Here is a 19,731-nt window from a genome sequence, read left to right as displayed (position 1 = left end):
CTGGTCAAATTGTACAATTAGAAATAATTTCTTATCCTTGTTTATGCCCTTCTATGACAAGAGGGCAAGGCAGGCATTAACATCCCAGGCTGTCTCTTCTTGAGGTAAGAGGTCTGTGTGGTTGTGCTTCGACCCTCTTGCCCTCAGTAATGTCAGGATGACTGACAGGATGGTCTTGAAGTGGCACCCTCGTCCTGTGTCATAGTTCAGCCCAGCAAGGTCGATGCTGTTACCCCTGTGTCTCATGAGAAGCTGTGGAAGGCACAGACATAAATAATGGGACATCGATCCTCCTGCTAACAAAGACCAGGAATTCATATGTGGGAGGGCTGACTCAGGAACGTATGCTTTTTTTATTTTATTTTATTATTTTTTGTGTGTGTGTGTACCATCAAATCAGATCTGACTGGTACAGGAGGAGACTGTTCCTCCTTCTCCAGCAAAGCATCTGGTGGATTTGAACCGTGCATCTCTGGGATTGCAGCACACCCTCCTGCCACTAGGCCACCAGAGCTCGCCAGGAACGTGTGCTTTTATTCTTGCTGCTGCCTCAAGGAAGAACCTGACAATGATCTCCTGAAACAATCAAACCATCTACCGGGATTCTGTTTTCCTCATTCTTTGCTTAGTGATAATATAATATTGACAGTTACACAGTGATGTTGCTACCCATGAGTTGATGCCTACCTACAGTGAATCCATGTGATCAGAACAGAACTGTTCCATAGGGTGTTCTTGGCTGTGAACTTTAAGAAAATGATATCCAAGTCTTTCTCCTTCAGAGAAACGTTTGAACAGTCAACCTTTCAGTTAGTGACTGTGTCCTTCACTATTACTCCACCAAGGCTCAATGATCTGTCTCCCAGACTAACCACATTCATAGAAAACCTACAGGACAGAGGAGCACTCTGCCCCATCAGACTTCTAAGGCCATCCATCCTAATGGGAGCAGAATGCCTGGCTTTGACTGGTGGGTTGGAAATGAAGACTCTTTGGTGAGCAGCTCACGTTTCGCCAGGGCTCAGTCCTGCTGATGTCAAGTGTGGTCGACTCTTGACTCGTAGCAGTCCTGTATGTCACAGCGGGAAACCCTTTGCTGTCCTCAAACTCTGCTCTGCTTGGCATGCCGCTGTAGCCAGTGTCAGTCCATCTCGTGAAGCCTTGCCTTTTATTTCACACCGACTTGTATTTAAAATGCTCAGAAGTAGTTGAGCAGCTGCTAACTCAAAGGCTGCCTCTCTGGCTGTTCAAATCCCCCAGAAGCTCTGCCAGAGAAAGATGGGCAATCCCCCTTGCAGTTTACAGCCTTGTCAACCCAGTGGAGGGTCAGCTAGGAGTCAATTCCTAATTGAAAGCAATGAGCAAGTGACTGACTTGGCACTTCCTGCTTCTAGCTATGCCTGATGACTTTTTTTTTTTTTTTAATTTGATAAGGTGTTTGCAGATGGATGCTTTCATTGATGAGTCCACTTGTGAGTCTGACATTGATCAGAGTTCTGGGATGAGCCTTGGTCTTCTGGCCCTTTGTCAAGTAGTAAGGGAATGAACCAGAATTATTCCATCAATAGTGCAAGATCATGTATCTCTATAATACTTTCTACTTATTGAATATTAAATATAATAATTAAAAATTAATGTATATTCTCAAATGAGAGAGGGCTAGCAACATAGTCATTTTTTTCCAAACTATTAATGCTTTCATCTCGACTCTCTTTTATGATAAATTTGGGTTTCAAGGCAGGTGTGGGTTCTTTTGAGTCTGCCTTTTGGAGTTCTTCTGGGAACAGTTTTTCATTGCCCTTCAGCTTTGTGCTCCTCACTTTGAAGTGGGTCTTTGTTTTTGTATCTTTGCCCTTTTTTGGGGAAGTTATTGATGTCTGGTTGTAAAGAATTCTTTTTTATTACAAGTTTTGAGAAGCCTAATTATGAGTATCAATAAATCTGAGTAAAGTTGGGTCTCTTTTAGGTAAGCTCATGCAACTTAACTGTTGCCTTCAATAATATCATATGCTTATTTATTAAAAGCTCCTGAGCTTTTGTCAGTGCAGATTTTTCTTGCTAACTTACATATTCTAAGTTAAAAGAAAACAATTGCACAAATTGTTGAGAACATCTGCGTGTGAGGCATTTTAAAACAAATATTGGTGATGCAGCTGTCACGTGGTAGACTCTATTTTAAGGTACTTAGGAAATGAGGCTAAACAAAACCAACAGAAAGCTTTTCCGATTCTGTTGGAGGAGAGACACATCATAAACAAACAAGTATAGTAGATTGTTGTTGTTGTTGGGTGCAGCTTTGCGATCTCTGACTGATGGTGATAAGAATTACTGCCTGATCCCACTATCCTTACAATCTCTGCCATCGTTACTATCCATTTGTACTCATTGTATATCCATTGTGTTGAGGCGCTTCATCTTCACGGCTCATCTCTGCTTTTCCCAGCATCATGTCTTTATCCTGGGACTGGCTCCTCCTGCCAACACAGTATGTGAGATGAAGTTTCCCATCTTCATCTGTAAGGAGCATTCAGTCTCCACTTCCTCTGAGTTAGATTTAGTTCTTCTTTTGACATTCATGGTAACTTCAGTATCCTTCATCAACTTCAGTCATGATTCAGCAAAGAACACGTGTAGAAGGTAATTGTTGTTGTTGATGTTCGCCGTCGAGTCAGAACTGACCCATTGCTGACCCTTCAGCGAGGTTTCAGAGGCAGTTAATCATATGAAAGGAAATTGCCCATCCATCTCCCACAGAGCATCTGGTAGATTAGAACGGTGTGCTTTAGGGTTTGCAGTGCAGCTTCTTACCACTAGGCTAGCCTTAGATAATTAATTGCGTGTGCAAAAAGAAAGCAGTGATGGGAGGTGAGGAAGTTTGGGTTGAGAAATTGTGGTAGATAGAATGGTGACTAAGATGGTTCAGCCCTCACAGGATGGCAGCTTAGTGATTGATAACTGCTTTTTAAAAAATCATGGTCAAAAATTCAGAGTGGAATATTTTCCAAGTAAAGAATCTTTTTTTAAAAAATAATTTTAATGAGCATTTACAGAGATTTTGGATTTCCATTCATTCATTGCTGCACTCCTCTACCCCCCCCCCCAGTTCGCTCCTCTCTTTCAAAAGTAAAAGAAACACTCCTTTCCTGGTATACAATCCCCCCGCACCCCTCCCACTGCCCCAAGTACATTCCACTAGGTAAAGAATCTTTACATGTGTAATTCCATGACATGTTCATCATGTTGTGCTGCTATCACCATTATTTTTCCCACGTGGTTTAACCAAAAGCTTAATGCCCTTAAACAATGGCGTCCTTTTTCCTTCTCCTCCTGCCTGTGATAAAACCACTTCACACTCTCTATCTTGGTCTGCTTCATTTATGAGAGATCATAATTCAAAGGAAATCCTGTTTTGACTTCTTTTTATCCACATAATGTTTCCAGTACTCATCTATGTTATAACATATATTAGGAAAATATTTCTCTTTTTGACTGAGTTATGTTTCATTTCATCTATTCACCACATTTTATTTATCCACTCCTTGGTTGATATTAGTTTCTCCTTCTGGCTATTGGGAGTAATTTGGCAATGAATGGCTGGTGTGTAGGTAACTGTGTACAGATAATGGCTTTTTGATGAGAACTTCACTAGGAGATTAGGGACCCCTGAGCATCTATCTATTACATCCTAATTTACTGCAACAGGGGGCATGGTCCCCAGCTCATCAAGGAGGAAATGAAAGCTTTAAGTTACATGAATTGCATAGATGAACATAGTTGGTGTGACTCATATCTTACTGCAAAGCGTGGCATTATTTTATCTCAGTGTTGAAACATTTGTTTTTGTAGAAACGAATAAAATTTTTAGTGCTAGGGCGGCCTTATTTTGTGGTTCAGTGGGTTGTGCTGCATCTTGACTGCCTTACACAGCCTGTCACCATAAGGCTCCCTTCTGTCCTCATGCTTGTTCTATATAAAGGGCCTCTCGGTTGTACACTGTGGTCACATCAGGGAGAGGAGCCACCTGGTTGCTGAATTCCACACAGTGGGACATGCTTGTGTTAAAGAGTGAACTGTATTCATGCCAACAAGCCATTTACTACTTGAATTCCTGGCATTATGTCTCAGTGATAGGGCACTAATTTGGCCTGTGTACTGTTATATTCAAGAGTGTGCTATAAATGCACATATTTTGAAGGGCATGTGATATGAGTGAACAGATTTAATGCCAAGGTCATGGGTTATAAGGAGTGTTAGTCACTGAATAGACTGTATCTTTTCTGTGATTTCTTTATCATGATTAAATTAATAAAGCAAATGACTATGTTGGGTTGGAAACCTCCTTAGGGAGCTGTGGAAGTCAAGCTAGAGGCTCAGGAGGACATTTATTCTTTCTGCCTTGAGTATGCCTGTGGTAAAAGGGAAATAACTTGCATTACATATACATGTCATGATTTCCCTCCCGGGACATTCTTAGTACTTGACACTGATCTCTCTCAATATCTATACTGTCTGTCTCCCCTGCTCACCTCCACCCAGTTGGTTCTGGTTCATACTAACCCTGTAGAAAGATAGAACTGCCCTAGAGGGAATCATTATGGAAACTGAACAGCTTAATATTTCTTCTGTGGAGCACTTGGGAATTTGAACCACTGATTGAGATGGATGGGCAGTCTCCTCCTGTGCGATTAACTGCCCTGAAAACCCACTGGAGAGTCAGCTATGGGTCAGTTCTGACTCAGTGGTACAGAATAACTACACCAATCATCTTTTTACTAGCAGTTGAATACTTTAACCACAGTGTCACAGAGTGTACTTACATTCCTTCTCAATTTATTAATTGATAGACAGAAAGTTCTTTGGCTAATTAAGAGTGATGCATATATACTGGGTCCTAATTTATAAAGGCTACACACAGTGTTTTTTTGTTACTTTTAATTTCTAATTTCTAATGATTCTTCTTCATTTACTACTTCCAAAATGAAATGCTATTGATTCTTAGAAGTTTGATTTCTTTTTACTCAATATTATGGTTTGGACACGTGTGTTATGATTATTCTGTGTTTTACTCTTTTGGAATACAGCACAAATTCTGAAGAGTAGACATATTCTTTTAAAAAAGTATAATAAGAGTGCAATTCAAAGATGTTTTAGAAAGTGAATACTTTGTGTAACCAACTTCAAAATAAAAATATGGTTAATTATTGACACTATTAAAACCCTCTCACTCTTACAGCTCCCATCATTCTGTGTTACTGTTTTCATTATTTTAGCAGCATATCTGTTGTGATTGTGGAGCTCTGATGGTTTAGTTGATAAGGAGTTGTACCAAAGAGTTGTGCCAGTCCAAAGGCAGGTGGTTCTAATCCACCCCCTGCTCTGTGGGAGAATGGTGGGCAGTCACCTCCTGTGCGATATACTGTGTCTGAAAACACACTTGGAAGGTCAACTTTGGGTGGGTTTTGACTCAACAGTACACAACAACAGCATTTATAGAGCTCTGGTGACACATGGCAGATAGACACAAGGCCAGCAGTTCAAAACCACCAGCAGCTCTGTGGGTGAAAAACAAATCTTGCAAGTCTACTCATATTACTAGTTCAACCTTGGAATCCGCAAGTGGTCCTGCTCTGCTGTGTGTTGGAATCAACTTGGCACTTTAAGGCATCTATTCAATTGAATAGCTGCTAGCAGACAGATTATTTAAGTGATTGTGCCCTCAACAAGATGGCCTGACAGAGTGACTGTGACAATGGGCTTGAACTGTGCTGCAGTGCTCATTGGAAATCAAGCCCTTCAAGGTCACCACGCACTCTGCAGGTGAAATGTGAGGCAGTCTCCTTCTGTTAGGATTTACATCCTTGCAAACCTGATGCAGAGTCATCATAAGTTGGAAGTTCTTGGTGATAGTGAGTTTGATTTTATGCTTTTTTTTTAAGGGGGTTAGGAGACACATGTTTTTAAGTTCATTTTGGTTCACGTGTGTTCCATGAACCATCCTATTCATTCTTTAAAACCCAAGTTAAATATTTTTTTCCCATGTGCAGGGTGTGCATGCATACTTCTCTCTCTTGCCCCTGTATCTGTCTATCTTATCTGTACACACACACACACACACACACACACGTAATGTTTATAATACATAACAAGGATGTGTGCTGTATTTCACAAAACCTAATAGAATGAGAAATAGATATTCCCTTGTATAGACACGAAGACTGGGAAACCACCCTGAGTTCATCTCATTTGGGTTTTTCAGTCTCTGAAGTTGCACTAATGGCTATTTGAGGCTTTTTAAAGGTGGAAAGTAGATTGGTTCAGGGTGACCATTCTTTCATAAAGAGCTTAGGTGGGTTTGAACTCACCAGCTGCTCTGGGGGAGAAAGGTGAGGGAGTCTGCTTCAACAAAGATTTCTAAACCTTGGAAACACTGTGGGGACAGTTCTGCTGTGTCCTGAACCAACTCAATGGCTGTGAGTATTCAGCCTTTGTTAGGTAGCTTACGCTGTATCTCTTGAACATTAAGATGACATCTGTCTCCTCTTAGTTTCTTCCATACATATCTTGTCCTTTTACAGATCAGCAGAACACCATGATTCTTGTAATAGAGTAAAATATCTTTAGGCAGAGTTTCATGACTATTTTATAAATTGTTCTCGTCAGCATCTGCAGGACTCTTGGTCTCAGAATAGTTTGCTCTGGGGACTTGGATAACAGAGAAGAAAACACAGTGCAAAGCTTTTTCCTTTCTTTGTTCTGTATTTTTTTCTGCTGTGACTACACTTAAATTTTTTAAAAAGTTTGATTCAATTGAAACTTCAAAAAGAAAAAAATTTATCCAGGTTATAAAGAATAAAATAATGTTACAATATCATACCTACTTTTTATAGAAAATTGACTGATCTATTTAATCTAATCCATTAACAGTGGAAATTTCTTCAGATAATATCTAGACTGAGGTATCTGAACTTCTGGGCAATATTAATATCCACAGAGCCTTAGGATAAAAATTGGGTTCTTGTTTTGTTTATCATCAATAACTTAAGATTTATGGATATTAGTTAATAGTTTATTTTGTTTTCTCTACAGACAAGAAGAGACTGATAGAAGAGTGAAAAATGTAAGATATACTTTCTTTAATAGAACATTATTAATTGACTTTCATTTTACATATTCTGTAATAGAGAAATGGTTTAAAGAAACTTGATACATTCTACATCTCATCTAGAATTATTTTTTTGCTAGAAACCAACCAGTCACAAATGTTGTTGTTAGGTGTCATTGAGTTGGCTTGAACTTACAGTGAGCCATGGCCAACAGAATGAAACACCACGCAGTCCCGAGCCATCCTCCAGCCACTGTGTTAGTCCTTCTTATTGACGATGTCCCTCTAGTTTTCACACTTTCCCAAACATGTTGCCTTTTCCCATGAACTACTCCCTTCTGATAACCATAACCAAACCAAGAGTTCAACTCCCACTCGTCTCACTTCTAAGGAGCATTCTCACTTTATCTCAGTTATGTTGTCGTTGTTGTGCTGTAGAGTCGCCTGTGACTCATAGCAACTCTATGCACAGCAGCCCTCTCTGACCCCTGCTCTACCATGAGCGACGACACCAATCCCGTCACCTCAGTCACTGAGTCAATCCATCTCATCCAGGGTCTTCCTCTCCTGCACTGTCCCTACACCTTGTCAAGCATGGGGTCCCCCTCTGAAAAGTAGTCACTCCTGGTAACATGCCTCAGATCTGTCAGACGGAGCTTCAGTATCCTTGTCTCCAAGGAGCAGCTTCGTTTCACCCTCTCCAGGACGGGCCTGCTTGTCATCTCAGTTATAGACTTAAATGACGTCGTCATTGCTGTTGCTTTTAGATGCCACTGAGCCAGCTTCAGCCCCTAGTGGTTTTGTGTATAGTGAAACAAAGCCCTGTCTGATCCTGCACCACCCGCACTGATCTGCTCTACTGTAGCTTGTTGTTGCAGCTACTACTCTCTTACTCCATCTCGTTGCCGATTTCCCCCTTTTTGCTGAACCTCTACTTTACCAAACATGTTTTGTCCCGTGATTAACTCCTTCTGATAATATGGCCAAAGTATGCTTGGGTAACCTGTCTTTGATACTACCTTTAATATTCTACATAGAGCAGAATTTTTGGAAAAAGTGATAAAATTTAATATTATTTTTAGATAAGCAGAGAATTGTTTATTTAAAGGCAGGTGGTTGGAGTCCACCAAATGCTCCATGGGAGAAAGATAGCCAGTCTCCTCCTTGAGGTTTTCACCCTGAATATCTCCTGGAGGGTCACTTAGTTCTAACTGGAGGACACATAACAACAACAGTGAGTGAAGAATATGAATGCCTTTTGGCTTCTGGACTTTGGATTTGAGAATTTGCTTAGACAGAGTTCTTGGAAGAATGTTTTTAGTATGTCTTCTCTTTTCTGTAAATTAGAAAGTCTTGCAATAGACTCAACATGGGAGGTTGTTTAGTTGGGATACATACTTGCCTTTGTGGTTGCAATGAAAAGACTGATTTTTTTCCTTTCTTGGTTTTCTTTTTAAAGGTGTTGATAACACTGTATTGGCTGGGCAGAAAAGCACAAAGCAATCCCTACTATAGTGGACCCTATCTTAATTTGAAGGCGTTTGAGACTTTTTTAGGACAAGCTCTGACTAAGGTAAAGAAAATAGCTATTTTCCTTAAATATTATAAATGGATTTTAAAATACTATCCTGTTCTCTTTTCTCCTCCTCTTCCTTCCCTTCTCCTCTGCAACAAATACCTCAGCTCTGGGTGTCTTTACTCCACTAAGAATCGGGCTGGGTAGAGAGGATAGCTACTCATTTATTATTGTATATGTCAATATACATGTAGCATATACAGTATGTCACTCACCAAGGAGTGAGTGAGTCTATTTCAGAACAATTTCTTGGGCATAGAAATCTGTTACTTAATTTTAGGTAACTTGATGGGAACTATAGAACACTAGTAGAATAAGCATAATGTATTAAGCATTGACTATTAGTCAGAAGGCCACTACTTTGAATCTACTAGCTGCTCAGTGGGAGAAAAATGAGGCAATATGTTTCTCTGAAGATTTAGAGCCTTGGAACCTTTCAGAACAATTCCCCTCTAGCTTATAGTCACTATAAGTCAGAATTGATTTGATGGCAAGGGATTTGGACTTTAATGACATATTTATTTGATTCTTTTCTTAGGCATTTTATGAAATACATAATTTCATTATTTCCGTACTCATGAAACTAGCTTATTGTAGACAGGAGCTTTCAAGCCATTAAATGAGTGGCAATGACTCGTTTTCTTCATCTTAAAGTGCTTTTAATGTAGTGACTGTATCTCTGATGCTTGCATTCTAGTAACTCCATCATGTATCTTCTGCTTTCTCTACGGTAGTAAGTGCTTCTAGTGAATCTTGATAAGGTTGTAAAGTTAGAATCTTCTGATTTACACGTGTCACATCCTTAACATCAATACGACAGCTGTGAGGAAAGCTGCGTGTCAGAATGGACAGTGCTTCTGCAAAAACTTTGTTTGTAAGAGATCTAGATGGGAAAGCTAACTTCTCAATGGGGCGTTTATCTGAGGTAGCGTGGGTAGGGGCTCAGAAGAAAATAAGCAGTCAAGTGATTTGTCACCATTACATTAATGGTATTTGCCTTTGAGCTTTTTTTGGTAATGATTAAATACCAATAAGATATTCAGCATTGATTCTTAGCTCATTGTATAAAAATGCTAATTACCATGATTAGGGCATGTATATTTTAGACAAGAATAAAAAATTGTCACCTTACCTTGATTCTACTCTGATCTTTCATAGTTTCACCTAAGTCCATTCTGGCACACATACTATAGAGAGGTGAGATTATAAGAGTCTTGAAGGTCCAGATTTTTTTTCAGTCGTAAGAAATTTGTTGTTGTTATGTACTTTGGACTTGAATATGACTTATAATGACCCTATAAACAACAGATCTGAACCCTGCTTTATCCTGTGCCATCCTTATTATCTCAGATGTTGTTGCAGTCACTGTGTCAATCCACCTTGTTTCAGGTCTTCCTCTCATTTGATAATTGCCCCCTTTCCTGCCTGGTGTCCACTTCCAAGGAATATCGCCTCCAGCAACATGCTCAGAATATGTGAGATGAAGATTCATCATCCTTGCCTCTAAGGAATACTCTGGCTGCACCTTCTCCAAACCATATCTGCTTGTTTCTTTGGCATCAGCACAAGGGCTCTTCAGTACTCTTTTCCAGAATCACAACTCAAAGGCATCAGTTTTTCTTCTGTTATCCTTAGTCATTGTCCAACTCCCAGACAGATAGCAAGCAACTGAAAAGAGTAGGGCTTGAATTCAAGTGTACCTTAGTCTTCAAACTGACATCATTGTTCCTCAGTACTTTGAAGAGGTCCCTGATAGACTTTCTCAATACAGTACAACTTGATTTCTTGACTGCTGGTGCTGAAGGTGTTGATTATGGATCCACTGTATAAAAAATTATTAAAGTAAGAGGAAATTGTTGACAATTTGAATCTTTTCACCACATATCATGCTGTTGTCCCTTGACCAGCGATGAGGGCTGTTGTTTTCTTGAGATGTAATTTATATTGTTGTTGTTGTTGTTGATTGCCTTTGAGTCAAGCATGACTTATAGCGACTTATGAACAAAAGGCCTTCTGCAGCCCCTCTACAGCTACTGACATTTATCAAAGTTCATAGAATTTCTGGAGGTTTAGGAAATGGATGCCACTCCTGCTTCCAAAATTTATATTGATGGCAGTAAACTTTGATCTTCTATAGCACGTGTTTCAAGTCCTCCTAACATTCAGCAAACCAGGCTGTATCATCTGTGTAACTCAGGTTGTTGATGAGTCTTCCTCCTAGCCTAATGCCACATTTTTCTTCATAGGGTCCAGCTTCTCAAAGTACTGGTTCAGCATGTATATCGAATAGATAAAGAGAAAGGATACAGCCTTAATACATACCTTTCTTGATTGTAAACCAAGCATTTGTTCTGTTTGGACAACAACTTCTTGGTCTAGGCATACATTTTGTATAAACATGATTAAATGTTCTGGGATTCGCATTCTTCTCACTGTTAACCATAGTTTGTTATGATTCACTTAGTCAAATGCCTTTGCGTAGGCAGAAAACAAACATAGACATTTTTCTTGTTCTCTGCTTTTGGCCAGTATCCATGTGACCTCAACAATAGTATCCCTTGTGCCATGGCCTCTTCTAAATCCCCTGTGAACTTCGGGCAGTTTTCTGTCAATGTACAATTCTAGCCATTTCTGGATTATCTTCAGCGATATTTTACTTGTATGTGTTAATAATGATATTGTTTGGTGATTTCCACATCCTGTTTGAAAACCTTTCTTAGATATACAGGAGCAAATACGGATCTTTTCCGGTGAGCTGTCTTCCAAATTTCTTTGGAAGACTGGTGAGCACGTCCAGGGTTGTATCTTTTAGTTGAAGCATGTCAATTGGTATTCCACTGATTCTTGGGGCCTTAATTTTTCCCTTATACAATATCATGTAAGGAGCTAGTGTCACATTTTAATTCCTTATGTCAATTATTCTAGGGAATTTAGTTGTGACATTAATAGGCAATAAGCATTGTGCTCAGTGCTAGGAAAACCCACATACAAGTCAAGAATTCGTCATCATGGAGTCTAGTCTGAAGGAGATGGAGAAGGAGGCAGATTACTGCATTGCAGGGGGCTACATGGCTCTGGCAGATGCTGTGAGAGAGGCTTTGGGCACAAAGATAAAACTGCCTTCCAGCGATTTAAACTAAGACCATCCAGTTAAAAGCAGTGTGGACCTTTGGCACCTTTGTGAATGCTCCTTTCCAGCTCTTGGTCCCTCTCCATAACATTGCTCATCTCAGACTAAAAATCATGGTGTAGACTGTTTTATGAAAGACTACTGGTTCCATTCAGTATGGACTGATGTCAAGAAGAAAAAGATTCTCATCACTGGACCAATTGGTAGCATCAGGATGGATGGCGAAGAGATTGAGATTGTTCACAGCTTCAGTTTGCTTGGCTCCACACTCAACACTCTTGGCACCAGCAGCCAGGAAATAAAAAAATGTATTGCGATGAGAAAGTCTGTTGTTAGGGACCTCTCTAAAGTACTCAAGAGCAACGGTGTCTCTCTGGAGACTAAGGTGCGCCTGATACAGGCCATGGTCTTTGCAATCACTTGTTATGCATCAGAGAGTTGGACAATGACTAGGGAGGACAGAAGGAGAATTGATGCCTTTGAGCTGTGGTGCTGGAGAAGAATATTGAATGTACCCTGGACTACCAAGAAAACAAACAGATTCAACCTGGAGAGGGTTAAACCAGGCTGCTCCTTGGAGTCAAGGATTCTGGGGCTTTGTCTGACATACTTTGGACATGTTGTAAGGAGGGACAGGTCCTTGGAGAGGGACATCATGCTTGGGAGGGTGGAGGGACGGCGCAAGAGGGGAAGACCCTCTATGAGATGGATTGATTCAGTGACTGGTAATTGGGATGGGTGTGTCAGAGGCAGTGCGATTGGCACAGGATAGAGCAGGGTTTAGGGCTGTTGTACATAGGGTCGCTATGAGTCGCAAATGACTCGATGGCACACAACAACAACAACAACAACAACAACAACTGGTTCCATTCTCCCATAAAAACTTCAGAGAAGGCGACATTCATTTTTGTTAGATCCAGTTCCTGTCATCTACTGTTCCTGCCATCATGGAGTGGGGAAGGCTTTAAGGGGCATTTGAACATATTCTTTCTTTTTAGAAATTATTTGCTTCCATTTAATAAAAATAGACATCAGGGTGGTTGTCCCATTTAAGTGCATAATGGCCAATTCAAATCCCTAATTTCTAAAAAATAAATTGAGATGAGCTATTGCTACTTCGTCATGTGTTAAGTGGGAGGTGACTCAGTCTAGAGGATTCATCAGGATGATGTTCTCTTTGAAAACCGAGTCCTAGGTTCTTTTATAGTTGAGGTGCCCAGTCGTCAGTACCTTTTGCACATGTCACAGCTCATCTCTTTGTGTTATGAGTATATGAAGGTTTCGAAGTACGTACTTCAGGGCTTGATTGGATCTAACACTTTCTTTTTCACCCTTACCTTTTCATCTTGGAGAAGTGTTTGGTGGTACCAGAGTTCGGCTCAGCCACTCCATCTGTTAGGAAATAGCAGGATACAATGTAGGCGCCTACAATATCACCACAAAATGTCAACTCTGCAGAGTGTCAGCTCTGGTACTGGCGTATCTGGCATCTGAAGAAGATGAAATCTCGCTTAAATCTCCTCGCTTATCAACAACACTTCTAGCACTTGTCAAATAACTCACCCAGGAGGTGATCCGGTGTCAATTTAAAGTCTGCTCTTGCAGAGATGATATTTGGGGAGTCTGTTATACCTGCAAATTATTAATCTTAAATAATATTTTCATGAACATTTTCTTGAGGAAAATAATCTTAATTTAAAGTTGAAAGAAAAGTGAATTCATTGCTTTGCACCATCTGCCGCAGATGTGATCTTTTTTCTCTCTCTGTAGCTGTGCATCTGTCCCTCCATATCCATTTTTGCTCAGTCCTTTCAAGAGAAAGTACACATATGATGTAAGTAAAGGACTGGTTAAAGCTTTGGAGGTTTTCACTCAGCTTGTTATTTCTTGGGGAATCTCTTCTTAGGCACTTGAAGACTCGAGCAGTCTGAAGAGGAACGGCAGGGACAGCGGCTACGGTGACCTCTGGTGTGCGGAGCGCGGGGAGCTGCTCACGTCCGCATCCCGTCACAGGAGAGAAGACTCCTTTGAGAGCTTGGACTCCTTCGGGTCCAGATCCTTCACGAGCTGCTCCTCCGACATCACCTTGAAAGGGGCTCGTGACAGTAAGTGGCCCTGCAGTTGCCAGCTTGGATTTGGTCCTTTACATCTTGAAATGCAATTTGGTACTTGCTCCTCTGATCATTAGGTGGTGTCAACAATGCAGGATTGCAAACCCCACGTTTCTCAGAGTTGATCAGATCAAGACCATACATTCAATGTTTTGAAGTATTTTTGTACTTCCTCTCTTATCAACATAAAAAATGAGTTGTGGTTAGATTGAATTAGTGGGACAACTTGCTGAACTTTATCCAGCAGGGCACTCCATACATTTGTGTTAGATTGTTACGTGTTTCAATTCGCTTCTTTAATTTTACTATTATTTTTCTCTTTCCATTTCCCCCCTCCCCTGGCATTTTTATCATGTAAAATTTACATTTCAGCAAACTTGAAATAATTTTATAGTGAACATCACCTTACTCACCATGCAGATTCCACCATAGTATTTTATGACATTTGTTTTATCATATATCTGTGTTTTTCTGCTTCTGTGTTCCTTATATGCCTGTTTTTTTAGTCGTTTCAGAATAAATTACAGATGTTTTATAGCTTAGATAATTTAGTACTTTTAGACTAAATTACAGATATTTTTAATTTTGTAAATTATATTCATTACTTCAGCAAATGTATAATTATATGAAAATTTGAGTTGCTTGGATAGGAAATTCACACTCAATGCAATACCCAGTGGATTGAACCAATTTATTTAACAGTGTAAAGAAACAAGTTCATTAGTTTATAGAGTAGTAGTGGCATTTGGAGGTCTGGGGCTCAGTGGCAGGGAGTTGCATTACCAACTCAAAAGCAAGTGGTTCAACTCCACCACTGCTCCTTCGAAAAAAAGATGGGAAGTCTCTTCCTGTAATTTACAGCCTTTGGAAACCCACTGAAGGATCAGTTTTGAGTCAGGTCCAGCTGAATGGCACATAACAAAAGCAACAGTAGTTTAAAATAAAGTAGTATGAAGAGCTCTTTAAGAATTGACCCTTAAGATATTGCTGTGTTTGTTGGCTAGTTACTGTCTAGGTGTGTGACACTTTCATAGCCCAGGTGATTATTCCAATACTTTCAAGGAAATGATAGTGATTTTATAATTCATCTCACTGGTTACATTATAAAAGCAGAAGCTGAGGTTCCCCACCTACTGTATTACATTGTCCTGACCGAAGAACATGAAACACCCAGTTTTTAGCTAAAAAGGGCAAAGATCAAAGGTACATGAGATGTATGTTAGTATCAGTGAGTTCAAGTGCAGCAGAATGGAAGTCTCGATCTAAAGTTCTTGCTGAGCCTTGTGTCTAGTGGTAGTGCTGTTGTCAGATACTGTCAAGTTGATTTCAACTTGTGGAACCCCTAGGTGACAGAGGAGAACTACACCCCCTGTGATTTTAATGGGAGCAGATTTGTAGGTCTTTCTCCTGCAGACTTGTTGTTTTGAACCTCCAACCTTTCAGTTAGCAGGTAAGTACTGAACCACTGTGCCATCCTTAGATGCTTGATACATGTTACATAAAGCAGAGGAATTCTGTCACCTGCTTCCCAGTCTCTGAAAGGGAGTTGCAGGCTGTATTGAGAATGTGAAGTTGGTAATTCCAACTGACAAAGGAAAAAGCACTTGCCTGGAAGCCACAGGGGTGACGTGAACTAATTTCTGTCTTTCTCAGTCATTGCCCTTGAATCAGGATTGACTCAGAGCTGACCCTTCATTGGGTTTCAGAGGTTGTAAACTAACTGCATGTGAGATCTACCATCTTTTCCCACATAACTGCTGGTGGATTCAAACAACCGTAGGGGTTGTCCTTTCAGTTACCAGCACAGACACCTACAGACTAAATCATCAGAGCTCCCCAGCCTGATTTGTGTAGCAAAGTGCTGTTGTTACCCGTTACACTGTGGTCCAAATTGATTATCAGAACATCTTAGGATAGTATTTTTTAGCATAACAAGACTGCAAACTCAGATCCCTTACTTTCATGCACACACCAGTCCAATCCTACTGACATCGACTCATAGTGACCCTGTAGGACAGGACAGAAATGGAAACTAGGGTTTCCAAAGCTGTAAATCTGCATGGAAGTCAACTGCCACATCTTCTTCCTGCATTTTATGTGAAAGTCATTGTCTGGAGAGTGATGATATTTCCTTACTCTGTGGGATCATTCTACGGATTCCCTCCACCAAAGGTTTTAACTTGAGCAAATATAAAAATAACAATGGCCTGTTTGAGTTTTGAAAACTCTGCGTGTGAACATTTTGGCAAGAATTCTGTGTGTGTTTATGGGAAATAAGAGAAATTCCTCATTTAGGAGGTGGTAAAGGCAAAGCCAGCAGCAATTCCTGATTGCTAATCCTCCTGGGCAGAGCTCCTTACGGTTTCTCCCTTCTCACTGTGACTCTCCTCCTGCCCTGGCCCCGTCGCCAAGCTGTATGCTCAGCCACTTCCTGTGGACTCTTCTCTGTTTTATTTGTTCTAGACCGATGCCAGGCAGGAGGGAGGAGTCCACGCTCCCTGTAGGGCAGGTTAGCCTTGCAGGTGTTTTGCTTGCTGAGAGCATGGTGCTGCTAGGTGTGACACACAGCCCACCTGTGAGAGAGTCTTGGTAGGAAACACCATCGTTTGCAAAAGATGCTGGAAAGAAAGAAGGAAGGGAAGAGAGACAGAAATCAGCTTGGCTTTGAGGGGTGTTTTACATTCTCTTATTTTGCCTATGCCTCTAGCCCAGTGGTGGAGGCTGTAAGGGTAAGTACTGGGCTGTTAATCCAAAGGTCAGTGATTAGAATCCCCTAGCTCCTCCTCTGGAGAAAGATGAACATTTTCTCTGGTAAATCTTTATAGCTTCAGAATTCCGCAGACGGGTTGCTGTGGGTCTGAACCAATGAGGCAGCACTGGGGTTGGTTTTTATAAGAGACTATTTTAAAAAAAAAAAAATTTATTAATTTTTTTTGTGAGGACTCTCCTGCATAGGGTCGCTATGAGTCGCCTGCGACTCGACGGCACTTAACAACAACAAGAACAACAACAACAACAGCAACTGTCAAATTGGATCTGACTGGTACAGGAGGAGATTACCCCTCCTTCTCCTGCAGGCAGTCTGGTGGTTTGAACCATGTACCTCTAGGATTGCAGTCCAGTTTCTTGCCACTTGGCCACCAGAGCTCCCTAAGAGGAGATTTTTTTAAGAAAGTAGATCATTATTTTGTATCACTATTGAGATCTATCAAACAATGCTCTTCTGAATTTGTGTGTTAGTGATTTCAGTACAGTATTCCCAGTATCACTTGCATGGCCTCATGTCAGTCTGCTGCTCTCACTTGGACACAAGCCTGGAGAGTGCTTTGAGAAATTAGAAGTTGGCTGGCCCAATGTCCTATCTTTAATTATTGTTCATAGGGTCTTTCAGAGTTCTCTCATGATGAGATGGTCACCTTATTTTCTTTCAATTACTGAGTTTCCCTTGGTATTGCTTTTGCATCCCATCCTAAGTGTGATTTTACCACCAGATTTTGCCTGCATTCATTACACCAACACATTTTATGAAAAATTCGTGTTGTACAGAAGAGAAGAAGAGGAGAGGTTGGCAGTAAAGTGGGACATTTTCTACGTAAGAGTGAACAACAGCGAAAGAACACCCTGTGTGCTGCTAGTATGCGAAGCGAATTCCTCCGAATGGATCTTATCGCAACTTCATGACAAATTTCTAAAAATATTCCCTGCAGTTAGCAGTCACAGCCCTGGGTTTCCAAGGCAAAGACAGCGCAGGCAGGCTGGCTGTGTGGGTTTCAGTTGATGAAGAATCTGGTGAGAGAAGCACATTCTTGTGCCTTTTCACTTATTTATTTATTTCCTTTAGGCTGCGAAAGTGACACAGATTCTGAATTCACGTTCAAGATGCAGGATTATAACAAAGATGACATGTCATATCGGAGGATTTCGGCGATTGAACCCAAGTCTGCTTTACCATTCAATCGCTTTCTCCCCAACAAGAGCAAGCAGCCCTCCTACATGCCGGCGCCCTTGAGGAAGAAAAGACCAGACAAAAATGAGGATAACAGGAGGAGCTGGGCCAGCCCGGTCTACACGGAAACAGATGGCTCGTTTTCAAGGTAGGGGCGTGCGAGGCGATGGCTGTGTCTTCACATTGCAGGGGCTTTGGAAACTGAGTGGGCTGTTTTCAGCAAGATGAAAAGCGGTGGGGGTTTCAAGTAGATTTCATTAACGAACCCTTTCTTTTGCTTCTTACCCATCTTTTCAGTCATCAGGCACACACCTTGGCGATCCTTCTCCCATTGTAAAACACCTGCATGTGATGATTGGCCAGTTCTTTTTTTAGATGCATGCCTCTGGCTTCTTCTTGGTAGATCTTTGCAGTGCACAGGATGACCTAAGCTAGCCCCCAGGAGCTCTGCTGTATTCCCTCCTTCAATTTATTTCTGTCTTGATTGATCTCAGTGGACGTGAAAAGACACCTCTAATTTCCCATCACCCTGGCAGAGCAGCGTGTGCCCTGTCAAACTCAACGTCCTATCAGATGGAGGCGTGTGGTTCCGACAGTGACTCGGACTCTGAGGCTGAGCGAACGTGGCCTGATGTGATTTGGGATGACTTAGCCAACCATAGATTTCAGGTGATAAAGCGTCCCGAGAGTTTCATCTCCAAAGCATTTCCTCCGAACGAGCTGACGAGGTCAGGAATGTTTGTCCTCGGTCCACTGTGCCTTTGGTTTTAATACAGAAAGTAACCCTTAAAATTCTTGGCCGTTTGTCCGTTTCTTTTAACACAACTTCTAACTGAATTGTCTTCAGCCTTTGTCATGCATCTGGCAGCCCGGCTGCTAAAATGAGATGCTGGTCCAGTGTCTTAACTCTTGTAGGAGCTGTGGTGATGAGAATGGGAACTAATTTGCTTCCTTCACAGTGGCACGAATGTGAGCCCAAGAAAGCATGTGTTTGGTGTTCTCTGTGATGAAGTTGCTCACACTCTCTCTTAACTTATTGGATGTTTTGAACAGTAGCCAGAGGAGGACTTGGGGACCCCACGTGGAGAAGTGGTCCACAGTTCAAGAAACCTGTTATGTAGAAGAGGTAGAAGGAAAGACAAGAAGCATACCCAACATTGTAAAGGATGATCTTTATGTGCGCAAGCTCAGTCCCATCATGCCAAACCCAGGGAACACTTTCGACCGGTTTCTCCCCAAATATTCCAGCCCCGAAGATTTGAACTGGAAAAGAATTAAAAGGGAAACTTATAAACCATGGTATAAGGAATTTCAGGGATTCAGGTTGGTCTTGGGGCATGTTTCTGTTGTTCCGATGTCTGTTCAATACCCCATCTGGATGCACAGAGAGAGAGTGAGAGAGCGAGAAAGGTTAATTAATGTTCCCTGTAACATCTTACCATTACAAAGGATTGCTATTTAAATGTAAACTTCAGGATCTAGCTCTTAAAACGTGTGCTCTTCCATGTGTAGTCATAGCGTGGTGTCGTTTTCTTTGTTTTTCTTGGTGTCGTTTTCTGTGTTTTTCTTTTTCTCTAGTCCTTTGCCCCTCTCACTCCTCTTCCTTCCTCTGTACCACTCCACAGTAGAAGGAATTCAGACTCCGAGGATGAGGACTTGGGCTCTGATGGAGGTGCACCTATTTTTAGTAAAATACAAAAGGCAAAGCAGAGACCAAAGGGCAACTGCCAAAGAAGTTCACGGGTGCTGGAACTAGCTGCCCAAAGGGCCCTTAAGTCATGGAACACTCATGCAGCATGGAGCCCCGGTGGTACCTCGAACCAGCCCAGGTGGACTGTGCGCATTGCACGTGGGCTGTCTGCTTGC

The 19,731-nt window shown here is 41.2% G+C and overlaps 1 protein-coding gene across 1 annotated transcript in view; it reads left to right on the top strand.

Annotated features, from left to right (window-relative positions):
• Positions 1–19,731, top strand: part of LMO7 (LIM domain 7) — a 131,978-nt gene that overhangs the window by 47,776 nt on the left and 64,471 nt on the right. The window contains exons 2-6 of the mRNA XM_006901130.1: positions 7,087–7,117; positions 8,562–8,675; positions 13,715–13,913; positions 17,761–18,013; positions 18,919–19,188. Of these exons, the coding sequence (XP_006901192.1) occupies positions 17,799–18,013; positions 18,919–19,188 (485 nt within the window). The 5' untranslated portion in view covers positions 7,087–7,117; positions 8,562–8,675; positions 13,715–13,913; positions 17,761–17,798. The remainder of the gene's footprint in view (positions 1–7,086; positions 7,118–8,561; positions 8,676–13,714; positions 13,914–17,760; positions 18,014–18,918; positions 19,189–19,731) is intronic.

Source organism: Elephantulus edwardii, unplaced genomic scaffold (genome assembly GCF_000299155.1).
Source record: "Elephantulus edwardii isolate Elephantulus edwardi_28Jun2011 unplaced genomic scaffold, EleEdw1.0 scaffold00309, whole genome shotgun sequence".
Taxonomy (NCBI): Eukaryota; Metazoa; Chordata; class Mammalia; order Macroscelidea; family Macroscelididae; genus Elephantulus; species Elephantulus edwardii.
This window is presented reverse-complemented; position numbering and strand designations above follow the sequence as displayed.